Here is a 27,463-nt window from a genome sequence, read left to right as displayed (position 1 = left end):
ACTTCAGTAGCAACCTAACTATTGCTAAAAATAACTATATTTTTTAAAGACATGTTTTGGTAGATGTTCCATGACTTGTTAATATGACTGTAAAACCCCAAAACAACATATCTTCTCACACAGTTATCTGTATCTTTTCCAAATGATCTATTATTGGGTGATAAATCAGGAATTCGATTCCAAAATGCTGGTATTTCAGAGGTGCTTTATGGCAAGTGGACATTTTATGCCTGTTTAAATTTTTTCAAGCTGCTAAAAGTGTAGCCATACTTTAAGATAAGAAACAAACAAACTGAGAGGTCCTGATTTCTCCTTTGTGTCTGTACAAGAGATAAACCAGCATTTCTTAATTGAATTTGGTTCTTCTGGAAATACTTCATTAGATCCCTTTTTTGTAGAGACACTGTATTTAGTTCCTTGACTTTACAGAACTCCAATTTTTACAAAGTACACTCAGTTATCCCTGGTTTGGTCCCTGTTAGACTGTATGTCTCCTCAGTTAATTATCAACAAAGACAGCTGCATCACACAGTGCTAGTGGGGAATATAGTTGCAAGCCCATGATGCCTTTCAAGGTCTCTATCAAGATATGCCATCATTAGGGCTGCCTATCAGGTATGAAGTTCATCCAGTCCTCCAGATCATGGACCCCTGAAACTGTATGCAGCATTGTTCAGGGTTATTTCTTCAAAGAAGAGGATTCACAGTTTTTCATCTCATTCCAATTGGTTCCATGACCCCAAGAAGGTTACATGCTCTAAACAATCACAAGCTGGCCTCTTGATTAGAATCACACCCAGTGGAACTGAACTTGGGCAGCCATCCATCAGCTATTAATAAGGGAAGTTTGGCTAAGCAGCCCTGTGAATCATCCTGTATTTAATAAATAATAGTCCTGCCAACCTTGCTTAACAGTGTCCTCTTCTCTAGGTCCAAGGGGAGGACTTTCTCTGTTCTCAGAAGGTTCCCCTGATGCTTCTTTTACTTGATTAAAAATTGAATCTTGTAACAAAGCATGTTCCTCATTTTCAAATAACTAAAATGCTTCCAGCCAAATTTGTCCACAATTTGTAAGAGTACAGGATTTCATTACACCCATTGTATGTGCTTTTTAAAAAAAGTTTAGTGCTATCTTATTTTCCTTTCTGTTGTCCCATTTTCCTTATTTCAACTTACTTTATCTTGCTGTATCATATGCCTCTTTGTGAGATACTCTAAATCATAACTTTTGGAAATGAACTTTGGATATTTTCTCAATTGTTGCTCATGTACACATGGTTGTATATGTGTGGATGTGTGCAGGGGAAGAGTTAAATGCTCTCCCTTTGTTCGAGTGAGATAGAGATTTTATAACAACTTGTATACAATCTTTCTTTCACAGGAAGCAAATTTAGTGGAGCCCACTGAAGAGACTGTACGTCTTTACCATTCTGAGGAAATAGGTTAAACTTTCTAGCTGAAATACCTCAGCTATCTCTAGAAATAGCAATAACTACTATCTTGCCTTTTCTCTTCTAAGGAAAACAACCCATCTGGGTGTTGTATGAGAAGGAAGCAATCACATAACAAACCTTCCGGAGAAGAAAAGCCAGCGATATCATCGTAGACCCCTAACTCCGAACCTAGAGCTCTAGGACCTGCTCAATGTTTACAGACCACTCCCAGAGGGGCGTGGGTAGGGGACTGGTTAGATAAAGGTTTCAGAGAGTTTGTTGGAAAACTTGTTCCACATGGAGTACCCAGCTTCAGACAGGCACGTTAGCACCACGGACAGCACCAAGCTAGGGGCTGTGAGACTCTGAGACTCTGAGAACCAGGAGGCAGGGAGAGAGGCGGCCTCATCAGCTGATGTTTTGATGTAGGGTTGGATCCCCGGTTTGATCAGACAGGTCCAGTGGGCGCGCCAGCATTCTCTCTCCGGAGCTGCAGCCACAGACGAGGTGGAGAGGGAGACAGGGAAAGAGCAAAGCTGGCCCCACTAAAGCAGATCCCTTCTTGTCTTCCCCAGCGCCGACTTGAAGTCGCAGCCGGCTGCCAGGAGAGAGGCGCGGGTAGAGAGGCAACTGCTGTGAGAACTACTGCTCTGACGCATCAGTACCTCTCCTAGCGTCCAGACGCACTGTGGCCGCCCAGTTTCTCCCCAGCCTGCGGGGTGTGGATAGACGTGGGAAATGCTCGGCTCTGGGAGATCAGAACGCTGTCTCGGCCAAGGTGAGCAGCCTTGGGCGTGTTGACAGCTTAGGCGGGCCCTCGCTGCAAGATGCAGCCCCTCGCCTCTGCTTTCCTAGCCCCTGAGGAATTCAGACTTGCCGTGGCTTGCAGCCCAGCCCCCTTCTCTACACCACACGATCTCCCGCAGATGCTCACTTGCATGAGGTTAGAGCCAAATTCACAGGCACTTCCCAGAAACCTCACCACTGGCCAGGGGTTGCAAACATCTGGAATAGCTCCGGGCACACTGGCTACCTTAAGTCCTCCTGAACGCCCCTTCTGCATGCACCCAGTTTCCTGAGCCAAAGATGGATTTGCCTGTGAACTTAACCTACTTTTCCCTTTCCACCCCCTCCTCCTTGGAGACCAACCGCAGTTTCGGCGCAGAAGATTTGCACCCCAGCCTGCCCCATCTCTCTGTCTTCGGCGTGCTTGTTCTGACCTTGCTGGGCTCGTTGGTGGCGGCGACGTTCGCCTGGAACCTGCTGGTGCTGGCGACTATCCTCCGTGTGCGCACCTTCCATCGCGTACCGCACAACCTGGTGGCGTCCATGGCCATCTCGGACGTGCTCGTGGCCGCCCTGGTCATGCCACTGAGCCTGGTGCATGAGCTATCCGGGCGCCGCTGGCAGCTGGGCCGGCGGCTATGCCAGCTGTGGATCGCGTGCGATGTGCTCTGCTGCACGGCCAGCATCTGGAATGTGACTGCGATCGCGCTGGACCGCTACTGGTCCATCACCCGCCACCTGGAATACACCCTCCGCGCCCGCAAGCGTGTTTCCAACATAATGATTGCGCTCACCTGGGCTCTCTCCGCCGTCATCTCCTTGGCCCCGCTGCTCTTCGGCTGGGGGGAGACCTACTCCGAGGGCAGTGGGGAATGCCAGGTGAGCCGCGAGCCGTCCTACACCGTGTTCTCTACGGTGGGCGCCTTCTATCTGCCGCTCTGCGTGGTGCTCTTCGTGTACTGGAAGATCTACAAAGCCGCCAAGCTCCGGGTGGGCTCCAGGAAGACCAACAGCGTCTCGCCCATGTCTGAAGCCGTGGAGGTGGGTGCTACAGTGATACTTAAAAATACCTTACTTGCATTTATACAGGTTTCATCCCCAGCATGATCCACGCCCCCACCCCCCATCCCCCACCCCCAACCTTGTAGAAAGTGGATTTCTTTACTTTAGGGAGCAGGGGGATGGGGGAAGATGGGGAGAGAGAAAAAGCATGAGAGACTTATTTTGCTTTGATATGTTCAGTTTTGAGAGCTACTGTTATATCCCTTTTCTGATGATTATTTCCTTACATATTAGATGAGAGATTTGGATTAGATGATATAGAGATCCCATTTGGCTCTAAAATTCTATGGCTCTGTGACACCCTTCAGAGCAATTGGTGTCTGAGGCTGTGCTGGATAAACCTGCTGCTGCCTGCACAGAGTAGAGTTGGATGTTCAAGTGGAAGGGGAAGGAGACATGGTAATGTGACTTGGCAGGAAAATTGTCATACATAAGGCAAAGCAAATTAGTCTTTCTACCCAATCCATTTTTTTTTCTTTGCAAGTTACAGCAACTAATTTGCAAAAGATTGTATCTCCTAGGTTTCTAACTGTTATTTTGTAGGATTCTTCTCTCCTGATCTAAGGTCAAAGATGTGATTTACACTAGAACCAGAGCTTGCATTTGTGCAATCTGCTTCCATCTGCTTGTGTCATTACTTTCTGAGGCCCATCCTCCCACAGCCCCTCTGCCCATCAGGCTGTATGTGCAACTGAGGGCCACTTGTTTGCTTTTCTGAACATGGGTACAGTTACAGGAGGAAATTAAAAATCCAGTGCAGATAATTCCCCAGCTCTCTACAGGTGGCATTTAATGTAAGACAACAGCTTCAGAAACAGTGATGGCTCTTTTCTCATCTTCTCCCCACCCACACTTTCCAGCTTTTTGTTCACTCTTAATAATCAGACCTGATGATTCAAGATTCTAAAACTACATGCAAACTGAATCTATTAGATGTGGAGATTCTTCTCCTTCCCCACTCTTTTCCAAGTCTGATCCCTTGAATCTAATTCCTGTGTTTTAAGTTAAATCAGAAATCTAAACTGCACAACTCTCACTTTCTGTTACTGGATCTGGAACAACTAATTAAATTCAGTTAAATACACTGAGCAACTACTGTGGGCTGGGTGCAAGGGGTAAAAGAATGATAAAGACATGGCCTTTGCACATTAAGAGTTTGCCTAATCAGGGAGACAGATATTGTGAGCTCTGTAACATGACTATTTTCTAAAGTCAGTAGCTAATTATAAACTAACCCAATAGATCAAGCTTAGAGGAGACTACAGATATAGCTGCAGAAGGAAGGAGAGGGCATTGTTCTGGGAGATAGAAGGAAGAAGGAGCCAGAGGCTACCTGTCTTTTTGTCTAGAATAATGGATCTTAACCAGGGGTGATTTTGCTCTCCAAGCAACATTTGGCAATGTCTGGAGACATTTTTGACTGTCACAATTGGGGATGGGGGTGCTACTAGTGGGTAGAAGCCAGGGATGCTGCTAAACATCTTACAATGCATAGGACAGCATCCCCCAACAAAAATTATTCAGTACAAAGATGCCAAATCGTCAAATTTGGGAAACCCTTATCTAGAAGCCTTTCAAACTGAACAGGAGTGTTAACAGGTAGGCGTGCTGGTATCAGGGACACCACTGCCTGGAGCTATGTTCCACATGTCTGAGCATTCACCCCAATTCTAGATTAGGAATAAGAGGACTTCAAGGGCTGCCTTTAAGTGAATCCTCTTCTGCCAAGCTGCTTACCTAGATAAGCACAGTTTACAATCAACACTAAACACAGCTTTAAACAAGAAAAGCAGTTACAATTCTGTCTCAGGATTCATTGTGAAATGGTGAGGGGCTCTCTCATTTCTGTTTTTGAGATAGCAGAAGCAAAGCAAATGATATTCTTGTATTTATATATAAGGCACTGTTTCCTTTTCCTTCTGTCTTTACTGGAGAACTTCCAAAAATGGGTTCCTTGGCTTTACAAGGCCTCTAAATTATCTAGGGCTCTGCATGTAATATGGGGTTGCCTGTATCCTTATGTTACTGTGAAGGCTTAATAACAAACCAAGCCTCTTGATTTCTCCAGGGTAAGGGGTGTTAAAGTTGCTAAATACAGCTCTACAACTAGCTGTATTACCAAGGGAAATCATAACACTTCTTCCCTGTTTGGGGAAAAAAACCCTGTTGGGTTTTATTTAAATATATACTGAATGCCTAATCTATGTCAGACTGAGACAGGAACTGGTACTACAAGACAGATTGGCCTTGCCCTTATTAAAGGATGATGAAACCAAGACTAAATATCTAAAATAAAAAGACAAAGCTGAATTTATTGCTCACTACAGTCAGTGAGAACCATGCTGGTCAAGCACAGTCTCCCTGAGCAGAGCAGGATCTGATCTTAAATGGCTTTTGGGAGAAGTGTGGAGTTCAGGGTTGGTGGACTTGCAGAAGCATGCATAGGTTGACAATCATCTATTTACGTGGCTCTTTTGATACTGTTGTTGATTGTTATTACTTTAATGGTTGTTTATTGGGATGAGTCCATCCCTTGTTGCCTGACCTTCAGAAGTGAAGAGTTGACAATGATTGGTTGGATGGCCTTGATGTATGGAATATGTTTAAAACTGGTTGTGGGCTGCAGAATAATCTATCTTTCCCTAAACTTGTGGGAATATTTTATTATCAGCACCCCATCTCTTGATGCTCCTTTAGCCAAAGCTTCAGGAGAGGTCATCAAGGATTTTCTAGATCTTCACCACTGTTGTTGATTCTCCTTGAAGATGAAGCTTCATCTGTGGAGATTAATTTTCAGAATGCACGTTGTTCAGCATGTTTTATTCTGTTTTTCAATTGTGTGTTGAATCAGCTGTCAGGACAGTGTTGAGTAGAAGCATTTAAACAGGCATTGAACAGCTGTGAGACAAACAGGTATAGCTAGAAATATAAGAAGGGACTGGAAGGCCTCTGGGGTCATGATCTGAGATTTCCCAAGCCTGATCAAGGAAGCAAGTCCCAGTGGGTCCCTGTGTCTATCTTAGATAGTTAGGTTGCATTTTCTTAAGTTTAAATACAGATTGTTTTATGTCACCTGTAGAATTAATCTAGGTACATCATGAAGAGTTAGCAATGGTTTGCCTGGTTGGCCAAAAGAAAAGCAGTCTATTCTATTATTCATAACTACTTGGGTTAAGAGATTTAAACTGGTTTGTTGTGCATGCAGAACTTAAGCTGTATAATTTACTAAGTCAGCCAATGTATGTATTGTTTGCTATATCAAATATTTTTCTTTTTAAATGAAGAACTCAAGTCTAACTCCTACAGATGGGGTCACTATCCTCAGAAGACTTTTCCCTGAAACAATTTCTTCAGGTAATCTTTAAAACAAACAACAAACATGAATTACTTGCCTTTGGACTTGTTTTAAAAGATAGTCCACTGAATGTGTTGATAGGTCATATCTTGGAATGGCTTAATTGATGGACTTGCTGAACAATTAACCTTGGTTCTGGATCGATGTTGGAGAGCCTGATTTTGGCATAGGAAGGTATATTGTCTATAGGTATTTTCAAGACAGTCACTACTTCATGTGGTCATCTCCTTAGTTCTAAGTTTAGGTGTCAACTTCCATGTTTCTGCTTCTGGAGGTTCTTTGGAGAACCCCAGTTTTGGATTTTTGAAGGGTGTGACTTTGCAGTTCTGTTAATGTTTTTTTTCCCCCAGAAGATTGACAGTGACTAGAAAAATAAAATTTGAGAATTAAGGGCAAATTCCTGTATAGTTTAAAGTTATGAATAGACTAAACTTGTTAAATATGCCCCCATATCACTGGATAGATAAGTTGGAATGTCCTGGATAGGAAACCCAGTATCTAGTAGTATTTTTTTGTGTGAGTGTTGTGACTTTTCAACAGAAAAATGCTTCTAACTCATCTAAGAAATAAGTATACATTGTCAGTACATACATAAAGCTGTATATAAACTACTTTGAAATGACCAAAGGATCCTTAGCTATGATTCTGGGCCATGCTTCTCATTTACATTTTTTTAGAAATCCTTTTCCAGGTTACTTTAGTAACAGATAAAGCATGAGCAGGCCATGTCAGTGTTTAATATTGTGACTGATTTGTACCTACTGAAATGAGTTGCTTCATAGAGGATTTTATCTATCATCCATTAGAGTTTTATTGGTGCTACCAAATATTCTGGTTTTGCCAGACCTTATCCTCAAGAATCTGATATGAATCTTGGTGTTTCTTTTCAGAATTTGGTGGACCAGACTTTATCTATGATAGAATCCTTGAATTTCTCCATGAATTTGTTATTATTATTTTATGTGAGAACTTTGTACAAGGACTTTTACTCAGAAAAATATATTTAGCACGATGATCTTTAATATATTTCTATTGCATTTCTAAAGCATTTAAAATATTTTTATAGAACTGCTAGCATAGTATAGTAGCTTCTCTAGTACCTCACTGGAGGTACTAGAATCACTAAATCATTAATTCACATTTGTTGCTTATTTTAAAGATTGCCTGAAAAAATTGTTACTAAAAAGTGAATTATTTTATAGCATTGTAAAGAAGTGAATTATTTTTAAAGCATAACAGCTATTGGTTTCTATGTTGTCTCTTTTATTTTAGCAGTTTGATATGCCTTAAAGAGGGTTTACAGTTCAGTTATTTGAACTATTTGGCTTCTGATAAGAAATTGGATTTTTTGAGAGAGACTGGTATTGTATATTGTGTTTCAACCCTGGTATTGTCCTTTTTATTTTTAGTAAAAAACCCATAATATTTAGTATAATATCCAGATAATATTAAGTCAGAATTTGGTACTGGAGTATCTATGTTCTGTTTTGGGCAAGAATGCTTCTTAAATTACAGAAACACAACCACAAGATTTTTCTTCATTGGCTAAGGATTATACAGTTGCTGGATTATGAGTTACATTAGTGGATGGTAATAGGAGAAGGAGAAAATAATAATGAATCATGATTAATCAACTAATAGAAAAATTGGGGGTGGTTTCAGTTAGCAGTAATGATTCATAAGATTTAAAGGCCTAATATAAGACCTGAAGCTGTGTTCACTAATTTAATTGATGCCTGAATTTCTCTGAGGCAAGACAGGAAAGACTTGGTTACTGAATTAAGGAGTTAGTCAATAGGTGATGGTTATTTGATATGTGCCATGCTGTTGAGCTAATCCACAATTGTGAATGTGGCCCACAATTTTCATATTTGCACACAAAAAACCCCAAAGAAGTATGATAATCTAGGAAGGGTCAATATGAATGCTCATGCTTTCTCCTCCAATTAATCTTTCTGCCCGTGGAGTCTTTTGTCCATAAGGATCATAGGACCATCACTATTTCTTTAGTAATTTCTTGAATTATATAAAGTGTAGGTAATCTCAGTTCTAGAGCAACTATAATTTTATAATGTATAAGAACTGCAGCGCATTTTACCTGGAAGAGGATCCTACCTATTAAATTGTAGCTATTGTATCAGAGAGACAAAAGGAGTATTCTGCGAATAATCCCCAAATATCAGCTACAAATTGGGACACAGAATTTTACAGATTTTGAAGATTCCCACTACTTGAATTGTTTTATTAAATGAAATTTATTTTCCTTCAAGCCTTTTATATAGCTTCAAATTTATCTTTTATTATCTTCTTTCACCATCTGGTACAAACAATCTTTTTTTTTTTTTAAAGAAATTAAATTCCTTTGTTTTGCTGCTGTTGTTTTTAATTTATTACAAATCAATACTTTCTTGGTTTTCCGAATACTTTAAAATTTTACTCTGAAGGATCTGAAGCTCTATAGTGGTAGGATTAATGGCAGTTGTGCTGGTTTGAATGTATTGTGTCCCCCAAAATGCCATTATCTTTGACGCAAACTTGTGTGGACAGAGGTATTACTGTTGATTAGATTGCAATTCTTCAAGTGTTTCCATGGAGATGTGACCTGCCCAACTGTAGGTGATAACTCTGATTAGATAATTTCCTTGGAGGTATGGCTCTGCTCATTCAATGTGGCCCTTGATTAGTTTACTGGAGCCCTATATAAGCTCAGACAGAAGGACCAAGCTTGCTACAGCCCAGAGGGACACTTTGAAGAATGCACAGGAGCTGAGAGGGAAGCTGCAGCTTACAGAGACATTTTGGAGATGGCCTTTGAAAGCAGACTTTTGTTCTGGAGAAGCTAAGAGAGGACAAACTCTCCAAGAGTGACTGAGAATGACATTTTGGAAAGACGCTGAAGCCTAGAGAGGAACATCCTGGGAGAAAGCCATTTTGAAACCAGAACTCCAGAGCAGATGCCAGCCATGTGCCTTCCTAGCTAACAGAGGTTTCCTGGACACCATTGGTCATCTTTCAGTGAAGGTACCTGATTGTTGATGCGTTACCTCGCACACTTTATGGCCTTAAGACTGTAACTGTGTAACCGAATAAACCCCCTTTTATAAAAGCCAATCCTTTTCTGGTGTTTTGCATTCTGGCAGCATTAGCAAACTAGAACAGTAGTTACGGTGACACCCATATAAGCAAGAAAGCAGTACTATTGGATATTTATGATTAAAGACAGTTCCTCTTGGAACTTTTGAAGAAGGACCTGGAATTGTTGGGTTCTAAAGTCTCCCTTGGAACCTAAAAAAAAAAAAATGTGTTTTAAAGTTTGTTTGTTTGAATCAAAATACAAACAAGGTCCTAAAACTATATTTGGTTGACAAGTCTTTTTGTTGTTGTTGTTTTCTTCTTTTTTAATGCAGTTTTTTTTTTTTTTTTTTTAAATCATCATTTTATTGAGATATATTCACATACCACGCAGTCATACAAAACAAATTGTACTTTCGATTGTTTACAGTACCATTACATAGTTGTACATTCATCACCTAAATCAATCCCTGACACCTTCATTAGCACACACACAAAAATAACAAGAATAATAATTAGAGTGAAAAAGAGCAATTGAAGTAAAAAAGAACACTGGGTACCTTTGTCTGTCTGTTTCCCTCCCCTACTTTTCTACACATCCATCCATAAACTAGACAAAGTGGTGTTTGGTCCTTATGGCTTTCCCAATCCCATTGTCACCCCTCATAAGCTACATTTTTATACAACTGTCTTCGAGATTCATGGGTTCTGGGTTGTAGTTTGATAGTTTCAGGTATCCACCACCAGCTACCCCAATTCTTTAGAACCTAAAAAGGGTTGTCTAAAGTGTGCATAAGAGTGCCCACCAGAGTGACCTCTCGGCTCCTTTTGGAATCTCTCTGCCACTGAAGCTTATTTTTAATGCAGTTTTAAAATTATGAACTTTAATAGATATACATAACAGTGGTAACTTTCAAAGCAAGATTTAACAAGTAGTTAGAGAGCCAATTTCAAAGAATATCATGGGTCACAATTCCACAACTTCAGCTATTTCCATTATTGTAAAATATATCATATATACAGAAAGGTGTTAACTTCAATGTACAGCTCAAAAAGCAGTTATTTAGGTAATTTCAAAAATTGTTATGGGTTATAGTTCCACAGTTATCGTTTTCTTTCTTTTTTTTAAATTAAATTTAGTTTTATTGAGATATATTCACATGGTGTATATATCATCCATGGTGTACAATTGTTGACAAGTCTTTTAAATCTCTTTAAACATTAAAAAAAAAAAGTCTCCCTTGGAGAGATTTTATTCGGCAGATTTTGGAGAGTTGTCATTTTGCTTTTTAACAAAGATGGGACATTGATTCTTTCAAGGCAACTTCTTTTTACAGTATTTACAGTTATCCTTACCTAGGCTCCTAAATCTTTGAGAACAGAGTTCCCTTTGGATGTTTTATCTAGAAAGCCATACCTTATATTGATTTCTAGTTTACTTATTTTCTAAGACTGTCTGGAAATATCTAGTACCATATTGGACATTTTTTTAATTGGCAATTTTCATTTCAATTTATTTTTTTTCTTATTAAATTCCCTAATTCAGGTTTGAGTCCATTTACAGAAAGAAAGGATAAGACTTGCTATACTTCAGCTGTTGAGCTTATACCACAATACTGCTGGAAAGTTTTCTGAAGTCTAATTTCTATCTTTATTTCATTTTGAACCTTCATTCAGTCTTCTCTTAAAAGAAAGGCTCCTGAATTTGCCTCATGTAATGTATTTTCTATTTTAAATTTTATACAGCTAGGTTACTTAACTCTTCTCTTTTCTATCCTTTTGCTTTTAAACATTTTTTCACATTTGAGAGGATTTCAGTTAATTTAACTAGCTGGTACAGATCTGTAGCTCAGGACAATGTTCTGTAGTACAGAACAATCTAACAAGATTCTGAATTCTCTAACAATTTTCTGCCCTACTTCCTGAGGTTTAGGAAAATTCTTAATTCTTGGCTCTAGATGAGGGTTCCAACTTAAATTCTATAAACTTCACTTCTAGTCTGGCAATTTTACAATGTGATTGTGTTTTTCCTGAGAAACCCTGAAGAAAGTGTGGCTGCTTTAGAAAGCCAGGTAAAGCTGAATAGGAAGAGAGAATTGCAAGAACGGTATGTTTGGGACTGTTGCAAAATCTTTGAGACTATTTTAGAGTTAAAATTTTGTTTTTAAGGCCTCAGCATACTGTTTGATGTTCGTTTCCTAACTTTCCTAGAGCATCTCTTAAATATGTTAATCTATTGATTTTGACATGACAGAAGTTTCTCATAGTAGCCATTGTTATTCTAAATCAAAAATTTTTTTAGTATTTATCAAGAAAAGTGCAAGAGTTAGGATAGTGCAATTTTAAATAAGAATGAGAAGTTCTTAAAAGGCAACTTTGATACAGACACACCGTCAAACACAAGAAAGAGGCCACTAGGTTTGGTCAACAGTGTATTCTGGCAAATAGTGTTTCAGGATCCCTAACCAAAAAAGGGGAAAGGACGGGGCAAAATTTCACAGACCCAACAATCATTGACCTGGAATACGAACTAGACAGAGTGACTTTCTCTCACAAATTGACGACGGAGGGAACCCAAAGCAAAGCTTAACCAATTGCTTATTTACAGATTGGTCTCCTGTCTCATGGTCCTCAAATCATTAGCCCTTTGATCTGGCTTGGATTAGATTGGAAGCTTATCCATCTACTCTTAATAGAAACACTCCCTTTTCCATTAAACAGAGAAAGTCCAGGACAAAAGCCTATGAAACAAGGTTGTACATATAGGCAAACAACAATGTAAGCAGAGCAAACAGCCAGTAGAATAAGCAGGTTAGTAGCAAAAATATTTACAAAATGGTATACCTCAGAACAAGAGGTCTAATAACCTTTCATAATGATCTAAGTCTAATTACAAAAAGGTCTAATTACTTCATACAATGACCTGAGATATATTTGGTTACAAATCCTAGGACAAAAAAATAAACTAAGCAATAAGAGCCCACTAAACCTAGCCAGAACTCAAATCATTGTTGAGAGTGACACATCTGGCAGCAGATCTGGAAGACAAATGAGTTCAGGGAACAGTGGATGTACCTATTGGTTCAAGGATCCTGTGGAGTGTTATCAAGTGAAGGTCTTCAAAACAATCTCAGTGGAACTTCCAGAACTGTCAAAGTATGATACAAACACCAATCAGTATGTGAAATCAAACGACAAAGCTGAATTGCTGAATTTACTGCTTATTATAGTAAGAGAAAGTAATACTTGCCCAGTCTCCTCAAGCAGAGCAAAATGCTGATTACCTATGTGGATTTGAGGCAGAGTGGACTGCCTTGACTGCAGGATTTTCAGAGGTGTAGTGAGTTGACATCATCTGTAGAAATGTATTTACTCAGGTGAGACTGTTGTTGATCGGCACTCAGAGGCATGCTTATTGGAGTGAATTCCAATGGGCTACTTTCAGAAGTGAGGGCTGATACTGATTAGTTGGTTTGCAAATGCATATTTACAAAGTTGCATATTTACCAATATTCTTGATAAACTGAAGAGGTTAAAACAAGTAACAGAGTTCCTTGTTACCATAGCCACAGAACAATCAGTCTTTCCCTAAATTTGTGGGAACATTTTTATTCTCACCCTCCTGGAGTCTTCTCTTAATGTTTAAGGTCATTTCTAACTTGAACCTCTTGGTTTTTCCCTTGGGCTGCTGTGACTAATCTTGCATTATTATAATGGCCTGGTTTAGCCTGAAAAGCACCTGAAGCCACACTTATAAAGTGAGGTTCTTAATTCCCTAACTTCAGTATCCAGAATTGATGGTAACGTATTGTCTGTGATAGTAACAGGAAGGTAAAGCAGAAAGATTAGAGGAAATACAAGAATATGCCAAATCTATAACTAACCAGTAAATAGTTATTTAGCACATAACTGTTTTGAGAAAATGGGAAGTCTAAGACACGAGTACTTGTATCCCAAAACTTGTTTTTCTGGGGTGATGAGGCTAATTGTCCACTTAGATAAATTGCATATGTAAATCTTAAATTGTGAGGTATTTGCTTTAAATAATATAGCGTTTCATAGATTATTAGGAAGAATTTAATTTGGTTTGAATAGTCACTTTTTTTTTAACCCCATTCCCTGTGGTTCTGTGAATTTACTAGTGAGTATTTTGAGTAGTTTTAATAATTAATATATTACTTAATAGTAGTACTTAATTACTATCGCTACTTAATAGATTAAGTGCTTTATTGCAATTATTGATTAGCAGAGAGCACGGAGTTAAGGAATTCGTAATTAGAAAGTCACAGGGTGATCAATCAAATCTACCATTTGAGGACATTAGAAACCTGATGCTTCCAAAACAGCAATGATACTCCTGACAGCTGGAACCTCTATTGTCCCAGAAGTAAAACTTTGAGTAAAGATACTGTTTCTTCTATCAAGTGACTTGGTGCTGAATGCAGCACAAAAAAGGGACTCAGCAAAATGATCAGCATTTTGCATCAATGTAACAGCAGTATGTACTTTTATGAGAAACATGAAGATCTATGACTAAACTATAGAACATTGACTCAAAGCATACCATAAAAGAATGTAACCCTTACTCTACTTTCTATCTCTACAAATTTGCTTATTCTAGATATTTCATATAAGTGGAATCATCCATATTTTTCCTTTTGTGCTTGACTTATTTCATTCAGCATAGTTTTCAAAGTTCACTGATATTGTAGCCATTATCACAATTTCCTTCCCTCTTATAGCTGAATAATATTCTGTTGTGTGTATGTATCACATTCTGTTTATCCATTTATCAGTTGATGGACACTTAGATTGTTTCCACCTTTTGGCTATTGTGAATAATGCTGCCATGAATATTGTTTGTATCTGTTTGAGTCCCTGTTTTCACTTCTTTGGGGTAAAACTAGAAGTGGGATTGCTGGGTCACATAATAATTCTATGTTTAACCTTTTGAATAACGATCAAATTGTTTTCCACAGCAGCAGCACCATTGTAAATTCCCACCAACAATGTATAAGGGTTCCAATTTCTCTGCATCCTTGCCAACACTTTTTATTTCCCATTTACAAAATAATAGCCATCCTAGTAAATGTGAAGTGGTATCTCATTGTAGTTTTGATTTTTATTTCTCTAATGACTAATGATGTTGAGCATCTTTTCATGTGTTTATTAACTATTTGTATATCTTCTTTGAAGAAATGTCTATTCAAATACTTTGCCCATTTTTAAATTGGGTTGCTTATCTTTTGTTGTTGAGTTGTAGGAGTTCTGTGTATATTCTGGATATTAAACCCAGATCTATGATTTGCAATTATTTTTCTCCCATTCTGTGGTTTGTCTCTTCACTTTCTTGATAGTGTCTTTTGATGAATAAAAGTTTATACCTTTGATGAAATCCAATTTATCTTTTTTTTCTTTTGTTTCTTGTGCTTTCTTTGCCATATCTAAGAATCTGTCATGAAATCCAAGGTCATAAAGATTTCCTCCAATGTTTTCTTCTAAAGATTTGATGTTTTGAGCTCTTATATTTAGGTCTTTGATCCATTTTGAGTTAATTTTTATGTATGGTATGATGTAGGGATTCGCCTTCATCTTTTGTGTGTGGAAATCCAGTTTTCCCAGACTCATTTGTTGATGAGACTATTCTTTCCTCATTGAATGGACTTGGTACCCTTGTAAAAAAATCAATTGGCCACAGATGTGTAGGATTATTTCTGAACTCTCAATTCTATTCCATTCATCTAGATGTCTATCCTCATGCCAATAGCATATTGTTTTGATTACTGTAGCTCTATAGTAAATATTAAAGTTGGGAAGTGTGAGACCTCCAACTCTCTTCTTCTTTTCCAAGATTGTTTTTGCTGTTGCAGTTTTATATTAATTTAAGAATCAGCTTTTGCATTTATGCAGTAAAGTCTGCTAGAATTTTGATAGGGGTTTTATTGAATCTGTAGACTGCTTGGGTAGTTTGGCATCTTAATAATGTCTTCCAATCCATGAACACACGATATCTTGTCATTTATTTAGGACTTCTTTAATTTCTTTTAGCACTGTTTTGTAGCTTGCACTGTACAAGTCTTCACCTCCTTGAATAGATTTATTCTAAGATATTTTAAGTTTTTCAGTGTGATTGTAAATGGAATTGTGTTCTTAATTTTCATTTCAGATTGTTCGCTGCTGGTGTATAGAAACATAACTGATTTTTGAGTGTTAAGCTTTTACCCTGCAACTTTGCTGAATTCATTTATTAGCTCTAGTATCTTTTTTGTGGATTCTTTTGAATTTTTTAATATATAGGATCATGTCATCTGTAAACAGAGATGGTTTTGCTTCTTCCTTTCCAACTCATACGCTTTTTATTTCTTTTCCTTGCCTAATTGCTATCACTAGCATTTCCATTACAAAGTTGAATAGTGGCAGTGAAAGTAGATATCCTTGTTATGTTCCTGATCTTAGAGGGAAAGCCTTCAATCTTTCACCATTGGGTATGATGTTAGCTGTGCATTTTTCATATATACCCTTTATCATGTGGAGAAGTTCCCATTTAATTCTAGTTTCTGAGTGTTTTATCATGAAAGAGTGTTGAGCTTTGTCAGATGTCTTTCTGCATCAATTGAGATGATCTTGTGTTGTTTTCCTTCATTCTATTAATGTGGTATATTACATTGATTGATTTTCTTATGTTGAACCACTCTTGCACTCCTGGGATAAATCCCACTTGACTATGGTGTATAATCCTTTTAATGTGCTGTTGGATTTGGTTTGCTAGAATTTTGTTGAGGATTTTTGCATCTCTATTCATAAGGGAAATTGGTCTGTAATTTTCTTTCCTTGTGCTGTCTTTATATGACTTTGGTAACATTGTAATGTTGGCTTCATAGAACGAGTTAAGAAGTGTACCCTCCTCTTAAATTTTTTGGAAGAGTTTGGGAAGTATCAATGTTAATTCTTCTTTGAATACTTGGTAGAATTCACTAGTGGAGCCATTTGGTCCTGGACTTTACTTTGTCTGGAGGCTTTTAATTACTGATTCACTCTCTTTACTTGTTATAGGTCTTCTAAGATTTTCTGTTTTTTTCTTGTGTCATTTTAGGCAATTTATGTGTTTTTAGGGATTTGACCATCTAGATGATCTAATTTATTGGTAAACAATTGTTCATAGTATTCTCTTATGATTGCTTTTTATTTCTTTAAGATCTGTAGTTATGTCCTGTGGGCGAACATTTTGCTGAAACACTTTATTGACATAAGAGAAATTATCCTGAAGACAAACTCCCAAATATAATACTCAACATTAAAATTATCACACACTAGAAAATTCTTGCAGGTGCAATGAGTATTTACTACATTTGGGTATAGTTTACCCTTCATAAGAACCTAGGTAAATTATACTGAGGGAGGAGAAATCTAAAGTTTTATAGTCCAACTGCCAAATACTCACACAAGCAAGCCTGCACTTATTGCCTATAATATTCTTCTACTGGAATCACAATTTGATGTGATGCATTTCCCATAAAAACTATCTTATAATACTTGGGCTCCAAGGAATAATCTTATGCTAATTTTCATGGAAATACTAAAATCCTACATTTAAGTGTAGGTCATTGTGCCAGGTGGGATGTATTATGTCCCCCCAAACTCCATGTTCTTTAATGCAGTCTTGTGGGGGAAGGCATGTTAGTGTCGATTAGGTTGGAATCTTTGGATTAGGTTGTTTCCATGGAGATGTGACTCACCCAACTGTGGGTAATATCTTTAATTAGATTATTTACATGGAGATGTAGCCCTGCCCATTAGCATGGGACGTGATTAGTTTACTGGATACTTTAAAAAGAGCCACACAAGCCCAGATGCTGCTGCAGCTTAGAGAGACATTTTAGAGATGGCCTTTGAAAGCAGACTTTTGCTGACACTTTGCTCTGGAGAAGCTAAGAGAGGACAAAACACCCCTAGGGCAACATCTTGAAGAGTGCACAGGAGCTAGAGAGGAGCTGGAACACAACTCAGATCAGCAGACACCAGCCACATGCCTTCCCAGCTAACAGAGATTTGCCAGGTGCCATCGCTGTTCTTCATGAAGGTGTACTCATGTTGATACCTTAATTTGGACATTTTCATGGCCTTCAGACTGTAAATTTGTAACTAAATAAACCCCCTTTATAAAAGTCAATCCATTTCTGGTATTTTTCATAATGGCAGCATTAGCAAACTGCAACAGTAATATACCTGAATAAAAAAAAAGCAATTACTATATACTATGTCTCTTGGATGAATGATGAGTTACTGTGCTGTATTTTGATATGACAGTCCCTTTGTACATAGGTCAGGACCAATCTGAGTGTAGGAAGAGAGTCTAAAAGGAGGCAGATGTTCTCAGTGTCAATTTTGAGAAAGTAAGGTGGTCCCTCAGAATGGAAGCCTCAAAAAATTTAACATATATGCATACACATATTATCACATTCAATAAAAAACTCCTACAAATATATAGAATATGGGAAACATTTGGGGGGGGAATGTAGCTCATCCTTTATAGAAGGCTTGCCTTATGTTGGTACTTCTCAATCTTTTCTGGGGCTCATTGTGTCTTGCAACTGGAATTTGAGTACATGGACTTTGGGAGTGGCAACTGACCGCATGGAAGACAGACAGAGATCTAGTATGTGAGTGGTCTGCAAGCCCCAAGAGAATAACATATCTCAAAAGTAAGGATATTTTGTTTGTGTTGCTCTATCTATTTCTACTGTTACCCCAGAAACTTTGATAAAGTGTTGTTTAAATGTCCCAACTTTATACCACTATTATGTAGATAATTAAGGGACTGTCTTAAGAGAGCTGCAACCCAGAGGCAAGCTTGGCATCCAATGTTACAGGTGAAAAGTGCCAAGAGGAGGGAGGATTACCAGGGGATTCCAGAGTCAGAGCCAGAATCTTTTTTCATTCCCAGGAAATGGCTTACCTGATGCCTTTTTGAGGTTTAGTTTTATTTAAGGAATTGTTAGGTTTCCTTGTTTCCTCTGCTGAAAAATTCAGCTAAATATTAGGTTTGCTTTTCTGCAAATGAAATCCCTATAATGAATTCCCAGAAAAGCATTTTTAAAATCAGGAAGATACTGTGGTTCCATCTGGGAGTGAAATTGGGTACAGAAAGTGGGCATTTTCACTTCTTATTTTATAATTTTTAAGGGTTGTAGTATTATAGACTATTTGTTTTCATATTTATTATTTATTTCAATTGTACAATACCTGATGTTTCACTGTTTTTCAAAGGAATAACAGCAATCCTATCACACAAATATAATAACTCATACAGCAACAAACATTACTTTAACAATAGTGTTCCTAGTTCTACCTCAGATCTTCTATGTGATATTTTTGGCTCCATTTTATAGGTAGAGGCTTGAACTGGTTAAGTGGGTTTGATTAAAAGACAGATCTTTTGATCTAGTCTACCCCCTGAAAGATTGTATGCTGCTTGAGAACAAGCTGTGTAATTTTTCTTTGAAAATACACTAGTCACAGAATGCTTGTGTTGAGAGGAATAATATTCAGTGTTCACATAGTCTCACCTACCAGTGATTGACCTGTTGACCCAGAGATTGTCCTTCATTTTGATTGGATCAATTAATTTGCTTATTTAGTTAATCAGTCCATTGGGATTTCTTCATATTTTGGCTGTCTCCTCATTTCAGTTCCCCTCGTATCTAAAAAAAATAGGACTAGAATGGAGGGAAGAACTTCTTTTCCCAGCAATTACACCTCTTTAAGAGAAGGGATGTGAAATTAGAAAGCCCCATTCTGTTGGGACCTGCCCCCATAGAGGCCTTGGGAGCACCCAGGGGCAGGGAAGCTGAGTTTGGAGCTTCTCTTTGCCATAATGCAGGTGAAATGGGAAGACACACTGAACAAACCCAGAGAGATAGATATCCTGGAGAATGAACTGTCCCAAACAAGTAGAATATGTTATGGAAGTACAGAGTTGGGAACTTTATACCAGAAGAAATTTTCTAGAGAATTCTAATATTTTAAGTTCATTAACATGAATCCAGAAAGTTGTAAGGATTGTGGAAAATAGGGTCATAAGTGTGCAGGGGGTTGATAAAGATTTGAATCCCTTTTGATGACTTGGGTACCCTTGCCACTGAATCATACATGCTGCATGATGTTTATTTCTGTTGCTCCTTCTGCTGAAGAGAAAGCAATAGGGAATCCGTTTTAACAATATTGATTATGTACTCTCCAGTTTTCTTTCCATTTCTAAGATGTAAGCAAACATCCCAGCTCTTACACCACTGCCTGTTTTTCACATCCTAGGGTGAAATCTCACAAGCCTTGTTAAACCTGTACCTAGTGATCAAGACCTTTTTCTTGAAGTGGATGTGCAGTATCCAGGCCCATTGTGTCTAGGCTCAACCTGCCTCTTTATAAAGCTTCTGCTTGTCTTTTGCAGGTGAAGGACTCTGCTCAGCAGCCCCAGATGGTGTTCACTGTCCGCCACGCCACTGTCACCTTCCAGACAGAAGGGGACACCTGGAGGGAACAGAAAGAGCAGAAAGCTGCTCTGATGGTGGGCATCCTCATTGGGGTGTTTGTACTCTGCTGGATCCCCTTCTTCCTCACTGAGCTCATCAGTCCCCTCTGCTCCTGTGACATCCCTGCCATCTGGAAAAGCATTTTCCTTTGGCTTGGCTACTCCAACTCCTTTTTTAACCCCCTGATCTATACAGCTTTCAACAAGAACTATAACAGCGCCTTCAAGAACTTCTTTTCTAAGCAACACTGAGTAAAAGGCCCTGGGATAAAAAGGAGTTATTCCCATAAACCAATAAAATCTCCAATTCCATCTACTTTCTGTTCCCGACCCAGCTGCCATGTGGAAGAGACTAATCCTTAAAGCTCTCTGGAAGTCTTTCTCAGAACTAACCAAGCCTCACTTTTCCATTCCAATGAAGGAATATGAGTCCTCATAGGCAGATTCGGGGACCTAATTTATCTGATTTGTTGACTATCCCTCACTTTGCACCTAACAGCCATGGACTTTGCCTTACAAAGTGCCCTTTCCTTCCCAACATCCACCCCAGCACAGTTATTGTCATTGTTCTAATGAAGTCAAACAAGGCAGATAGGAGGGAAGGGATGAGACAACAAGGGAAGGTTGAGAATAGATAGGGGAGAATGGAGAATGAATAAGAAGGCATAATGTGAACATCTAGGGGGTTTAGACCATCTAGACCATCTCCCCAAGCTTTCTGAAATAGTCCCAGTTTCAAGTATTCTGCTCTATTATCATAGTAAGTAAACTCTAATATTTATTGAATATGTCCCAATATTTGGCCACAAAACATTGTCTCCATCATATTAAAGTACATAGCCCCATCTGCAAGCCCAGTGAATTTCAGCTTTAGTTTTGCTTGTGGCAACTATAAACACACACACACACACACACACACACACACACAACTAGAGAGACGGTCAATGTTCCAGTTGGCTAGTTCACTTGTAAAATGCCTTACTCCATCAACTTGGAACAGGTATTAAAAGTAAAGTCAAATATTTCCTTCCACTTTGAAGCAAGTTTTCACAAACAGTAGAAAAATCTATTTGTTTCATAGAATCCATCAAACTTGTTTATTTGCTGTGTGTTTCACTCATTTGGAATATATTCAGATATTGTTGGGCAAAGCCCTTACTGTGAATCATGATGTTAGAGTGAAACAACTGTCCTGAAATTGTTTACTTCTTAAATATAGTTTCATAACCAATGACTGTGAAGGCACATTGACCAAACACATACACTTTAAGAAGATGGTTAATTAATTTGCTATTTGCATTTTCTGTTGCTATGTGAATACCTGTGATGAGGCCAAGACTGCTAAGTAATAAGGAAGATAGAAAAATTGTGAGATGTAGTCTCAGTCACTACAAATTGGCAGCATAATTGGTGATACAAGACTATTAATTGAAGATGCAGAATTTATATGATCACGTAAAATGTGGGCCATAATACAAAACTTTAAAAGGATCTGAAGCGAGAAAACTGCCTGTGGTCTGTTATGTCCCTGATTCTTTGAATGTATGAATTCAAAAGTTAGGTTTTGAATGCATGAACTCAAACATTATGCATTATAATAATTTTGGATAATTATAATACATATGTTAATATGTATTGCATTATATATAATAAATGACATCAACTAAAATGTCAAAAATCAGAAATTTGTGTTTGTTTGTGGTTTTGAAGTTTAGTCTTACATTTACTGCACATATTGTCTTAGTTCAAGGAATGTGAACAGCTAAAGAAATGTTAGACACCTTGTGAAGAATGATATGCTAAATGCAGACCACCTGTCTGGGCATAGTAGCAGACTCATTGAAGAATTTACTTGGAAACATCCTCAAACTTTTCTTGTTTCTATATATTTCAAAGATCTAAAACCACAGATATTTAAAAATCCAGACTATTCACTAACTCAAATTATCTTTCTCCACTATTATTCAGAACCCGAGGCATCAACAAATGCTACTGTGTTAGTGTTACAAAAATGGTAATGCTTCAAAAAACTTCATTAAGTACTCCATAGCAGAGAAAGGGAAATAGACATGGGGAATCTAGAGATATGGCATCAGAACCAAGGAAAAAATTTTAAAAGTCTATTTTATCTGAAAAATAGATACGAATTTTTCCAAGCTACTCAATAATTTCAATGTTTGTCTTACTGGCTTTTTTTTTTTTAAAGGTTTATTGTCCTCAAACTTTCCAATGAAATGAAATTTTAGGAAGATGTGCTATATTTGTCTGGTGGCTTCAAATAGTCCAACCCCCTCAAGATTATGCCCACCCTTGTTCAAAAAAAGAGGTTATTGCAATATTAATTTAAATCTCTGCTGGGGTTGTTACCAACATTTTTCATAAGATGAATATGTGTCATTATTATTATCAATAAATATGTATTTAGCACCTCCCAGATATCATTTAAATTATACATTAAATAAAACATATTCTACATATGCTACCTAGAGCAAGAACTACTCTGCTAACAAGAAGTGGCAATTAATGAATTATTTTGCTTTCATTTCAATACCAAAAGTTGTTTATGCCTAGGAAAGAAATATTACAAGATGGAGACGTTGATTGAGCTTGGGTCTCTAGTGTGCAATTCAAATATCTGTGAAATACTCCCATTTACTCTAATAACTTGAATCATAAATAAAAGATAACCATTAAAAATATCAGCTCATGTCCCTTGTGTCATATTGTAATAACTAACTTTATTAGACAGAATCCTTAGAGAAGGCTGACCTCTCCAAAGCTCTTAATTTTAGCCTTGTAGAACATACAATAAAATGTATGACTCTGCTCTCCTATCTGCAGATGATACAGTAAGGAGATAATTCTCTCATGATTGATGATCTTGTACACCCTCAGTGTCATTTTAATTTTTTTTCATTTTCATGGTAGAGTACTAAAAGAACATGTGCAAGATGTTCTTGAATCTTTATTGACTTGAGGTCATTTTATGGAAATTAATTCTTGATACAAGATTATTATTTTCCTGTTCTTCCTAAAAAGAGCATTTTAAATGAAAAGTTTCTATGTTGGCTTTATTGGAATCATAATGTTCTCCTTCATAGCCAAAGATGCTAAAGATATAATGTCATGCAGTGTGTCTGTTAAAGAGAAAATAAAGACTTTGAGTCCAAAGCTTGAGGTCCCAGTCAAAGGGCTGTTGCCAAGCAGGGATTAGGTTAGGCTCTGAGGGATGGGGCTTGCAGGAGGGAAATGGGAGAGGTTTCTTTGAGTCTCCGTACCCTATTAGGCAAGCAGACTTTCTGGTGCTGCTGCTGCTCAGCTGGCTTGGGGCCTGAGTAATTGCTGAGATGGCCCTTGTGGTTTTCACTTGTCTTCACTGCATTTGTGCGGGACTCCATTCTGGATTTTGGCACACCATTTGTCCTCGCTGTGCATGTGAGATGCCAGCTTCAGAAGCATAGCACCCCAGAAGTTGTTTTAGTAGAAGTCAGGTCTGTACCACTGTCAGCAGTTTAAGTGGCTGTGCCAACAACTGTCAGTACCAAATAGTTATTTTCTAGCAGTGATAGGTCCAGGTATATTAGGCTTTTCATCTTCCCCTTTTACCTCTGAAATGGGTTAGCCTTTCCATCTGGTTTTATCTTTAAAACTCATGGCCTCCTTAAACTATTCTGCCACAGCCCTCTCTGCCATAGCTCAGGCCAGATGCTCGCTGCATTCCAAGTGGCGATCATGAGGGTGTCCTGATCTCTGATTTAAGGCCAGAAGAGTAGGACAAGGGAAGCATGTAAAAAGCAGGACAATATACAGTGAATTTAATAAGCCCCCTCAGTACCAATCATAGTGCTGAACAAGGAATAATAATTAACATTTATTAAGCAATTTTAAAAATTATTTAAAAGTCCATACATATATTATAAATTTTAAGAAATAGACCAGAAGAATGTGAATCACCCCTAGGAGAAAGGTAGGCAATGGGATTGGGGAGAGTCACTACGAGAACCAACATTGTATTTCTTTTGTTTGAAAATGTCTTAGGCAAATATGACACCATTAAAAAAAATAGTAGCTCAAAAAATGTGGAGTGGATTATGGGTACATGGTTGGTTAGGCAATTATTATACACAGGGCAGTGTGGTAAATAGTTTGTGTTCACCCACATTTAGTCCCAACAATAACCCTTTGAGGTCTTATGGCAATTTACAACATTTGTCACTGAGGCATGTAAAAATTAAATAACTTCTCCAAGATTAAACAGAAGCTAGTAAATTACAGCCCCAGGATTAGAACCTAGGTAATCTGGCTCCAAAACCTACACCCTTGATCTCCATCCTACAACATGGAAGCAGCCCTTAAAAAATAAGAAATGATCTGTAGGAGCCAAATGATGGCAGGGTCTTAGAATAAACCCCCTCCCCCACACCTCCACCAATACAGGCTACATATAAGCTGCAAAAGGATCAGATTTCAAAGCACAACTTATTTTTTTTTATTAGACCAGTTAGAGAAAATAGAGTTCTCCTGTCAAAGCATAACTTTTTGAACAGCATTTATGTTCTTTCCCCATACAATATTTGGTGACATGATGCCAACTTTTGTGCAATAGCAGCTTCTCAGATCAGTACTGGCCAAAATAACAGATAACAATCCAGCCATTATACTCCCTTTGCTTTGATCCCAGCAATGGGGTCTGTACCAATGTATGAGGTCAGATGGGAAGTGGGAGAGAAAAATGACTCTGCCCACATTTGCTAATAAAGAGATGATACTTGACATTAGTTTATGTTCCATTAATGCATAAATCACATTAATTTTGGCAAAGTGCACTTGCTGCTCTTCCTATCTTGCATAAGGCGATGAGCTTGAGCTTCTCTCCAATACTTCCTAATAAACTTCTTTAAATTATTTTTCACTATGCAAACAAGCTGTTGGGTAAAGGGGTTATGCTCTGCTTTGTGATCTGGAGAGAAGACTCTGCATACCCTATGTTCCAGTTTGCTAATGCTGCCATTATGCAAAACACCAGAAATGGATTGGCTTTTATAAAGGGGGTTTATTTGGTTACAAAGTTGCAGTCTTGAGGCAATAAAGTGTCCAAGCTAAGGCATCAACAATCAGGTACCTTCACTGGAGGATGGCCAATGGCGTCCAGAAAACCTCTGTTAGCTGGGAAGGCATGAGGCTGGCGTCTGCTTGCTCCCAGGTTGTGTTTCAAGATGATGTTCTCCAAAATGTTGCTCTTGGGGGGTTTTGTCCTTTCTTAGCAGCAGCTCCTCTTCAAAATGTCATTCTCAGTTGCTCTGAAGTCCTTCTGTCTGTGAACTCCTGTACACCAATTCAGTGACCCAATTAACATCCACCCTGAATGGGCGGGGTAACACCTCCATGGAAGTTATTCAATCAAACATCTCACTCACAGTTGACTGAGTCACATCTCCATGGAAACAACAATCAAAGAATTCCAATCTAACCGACACTAATACATTTGCCCCCACAAGATTGCATTAAAGAACATGGCCTTTTGGGGTACACAATGCATCCAAACTGGCACAGGGGACATAATACATCCAAACCAGCACACCCTATTTCTCCTTTCCCAGCTGACTCCCTTTTAGGCTCTGTCTGTGGGGGAACCTAGAGGGTGATACAAGAGTGAAAGAGGATGAAGGGAGTTCTTGTACCTGTCAGCATCGCCACAGCATGACTCTTCACTCCAACAGCCACAGTTGGTTCCAGAAGCAGCAGCTGGTTCCAGTTTGCTGTTTTCCTAACATCCAGCCTCAGCATATCCCCTCAAAGATATCAGCACACCTGCCGCTGGTTCCATCTCAGAGGTCTTCATTCCAGCTCTGCAGGGACTTCCTCCAAGCTCCCGAGGGAGCAGTAGAGATTGGCAGCACTCTCTTCTTGTGGGTCTGACTCCCAGCTCCTGCAGGGTGGGCACTAGCCCAGCGGTGGCCCCTACCCCACAAGTCTCAGTCACAGGAGCGAACTCCTCCTCCAAGCTTCTAAATTTTAGTGATCCCAATGCCTTCTTTTCCCCTTCCCACCCAAGCTGGTGGTAGCTGCTTTCCTCAGTTTCTGCCTTTGCGATGGTGCTGTGTTCTCCTTTTGCCTTTTCAGTTCTATAATATCTACCAATTTTTTTTCTATTCACTCTATTAAAATGACCGGTTGGTGTGTTTCTATTGCTTGAATAGACTCTGACTGACACAAAGGGGACAGGGACTACCACATAGCATTTGCGGGTTGTGCACTGCACGTTCCTAGGGGGGTCCATCGTGTCAGAGTGTGCGATGGCCCTGGAGATGTTGTTGTTCTCCTCAGCTAGCCCTGTGTCAGGCTGCTCACAGGGACTGCCCCAACAACATGCTCTTTGATAGTCAGAGCAACCCCATTTCACCTAAGAGGATCTGAGCAAAAAAGAGATGAGATCTAGCCTCGGAGCTGGAATATTTATTTAAAGGTAGACCTTACTCAAGACTTCCCCTTAAGTTGGAGTGCCAAGGGCTTGGGTTAATGTTGATTCTATTGTTCCCAAACTGTCTGCACTTTTTTCTCTTCTTTCTCTCATCTCTTATAAATTCTGTTTTTGTCTTTTTCCTGGCCTCAGTTTATCGACAGATTACCTAATGTGTGAGTAAACAATTTTCAAGCAAAAATAATAAAGAGCATGTAACATAATAATGTCTTTGAGTTATTTTTTGATAAAGCAGATTCATCTGGTTCGAATAGCCTCAGGTTCTGCAGCCAGATGTAAAAGGAAATTTTATTGTTGGGCTGAAGTTTAGGTTGTGCTGAAGATGACTAACCCTAAATCTTAAGATCTCCTTAGGGACCATTGCAGAGGTTTTTTTCCTCTCCAACTTCAAGGTTTGTTGGTTTGGTTTCACTTGTATTTAGCTGCCTTTGGAGCTTCTTTGTGAGCAACTCTACCAGCAAACACAAATGAGAAATAGGAGAATGACATAAACACTGACCTAATGTCCCAAAGAGGAAATGTAATCTGGGTATTTAGGTAAAAAGTAATCAGACTCATTAAAAGGACAGGGAAAGCTGAGTTATTTAGTTAGCACTTAGGATTCTGGGACTTCTTAAATTGATGGATTTCTCTTGGTATAGTTTTTTTAAATATATGCAATATTTTTGCTTTTTATGGGTGATAGCAATAGGTTGCAGGGTTTTGTTCTTGGGTACTAATGCTGTTACTACTTACCAGATATGAAG

At 38.6% G+C, this 27,463-nt stretch overlaps 1 protein-coding gene across 1 annotated transcript; it reads left to right on the top strand.

Annotated features, from left to right (window-relative positions):
* Positions 1-1,947: 1,947 nt before the first annotated feature.
* On the top strand, positions 1,948-22,879 carry HTR5A (5-hydroxytryptamine receptor 5A). Its single transcript, XM_037835745.1, has 2 exons — positions 1,948-3,260; positions 20,156-22,879. Exons 1-2 carry the CDS (start codon positions 2,520-2,522, stop codon positions 20,486-20,488), a joined length of 1,074 nt encoding a protein of 357 aa, XP_037691673.1. The 5' UTR covers positions 1,948-2,519; the 3' UTR covers positions 20,489-22,879.
* Positions 22,880-27,463: the final 4,584 nt, after the last annotated feature.

Source organism: Choloepus didactylus, chromosome 5, assembly GCF_015220235.1.
Source record: "Choloepus didactylus isolate mChoDid1 chromosome 5, mChoDid1.pri, whole genome shotgun sequence".
Classification (NCBI taxonomy): Eukaryota; Metazoa; Chordata; class Mammalia; order Pilosa; family Megalonychidae; genus Choloepus; species Choloepus didactylus.
The sequence above is the reverse complement of the archived record's forward strand: the minus strand, read 5'-3'. Positions and strand labels throughout refer to the sequence as shown.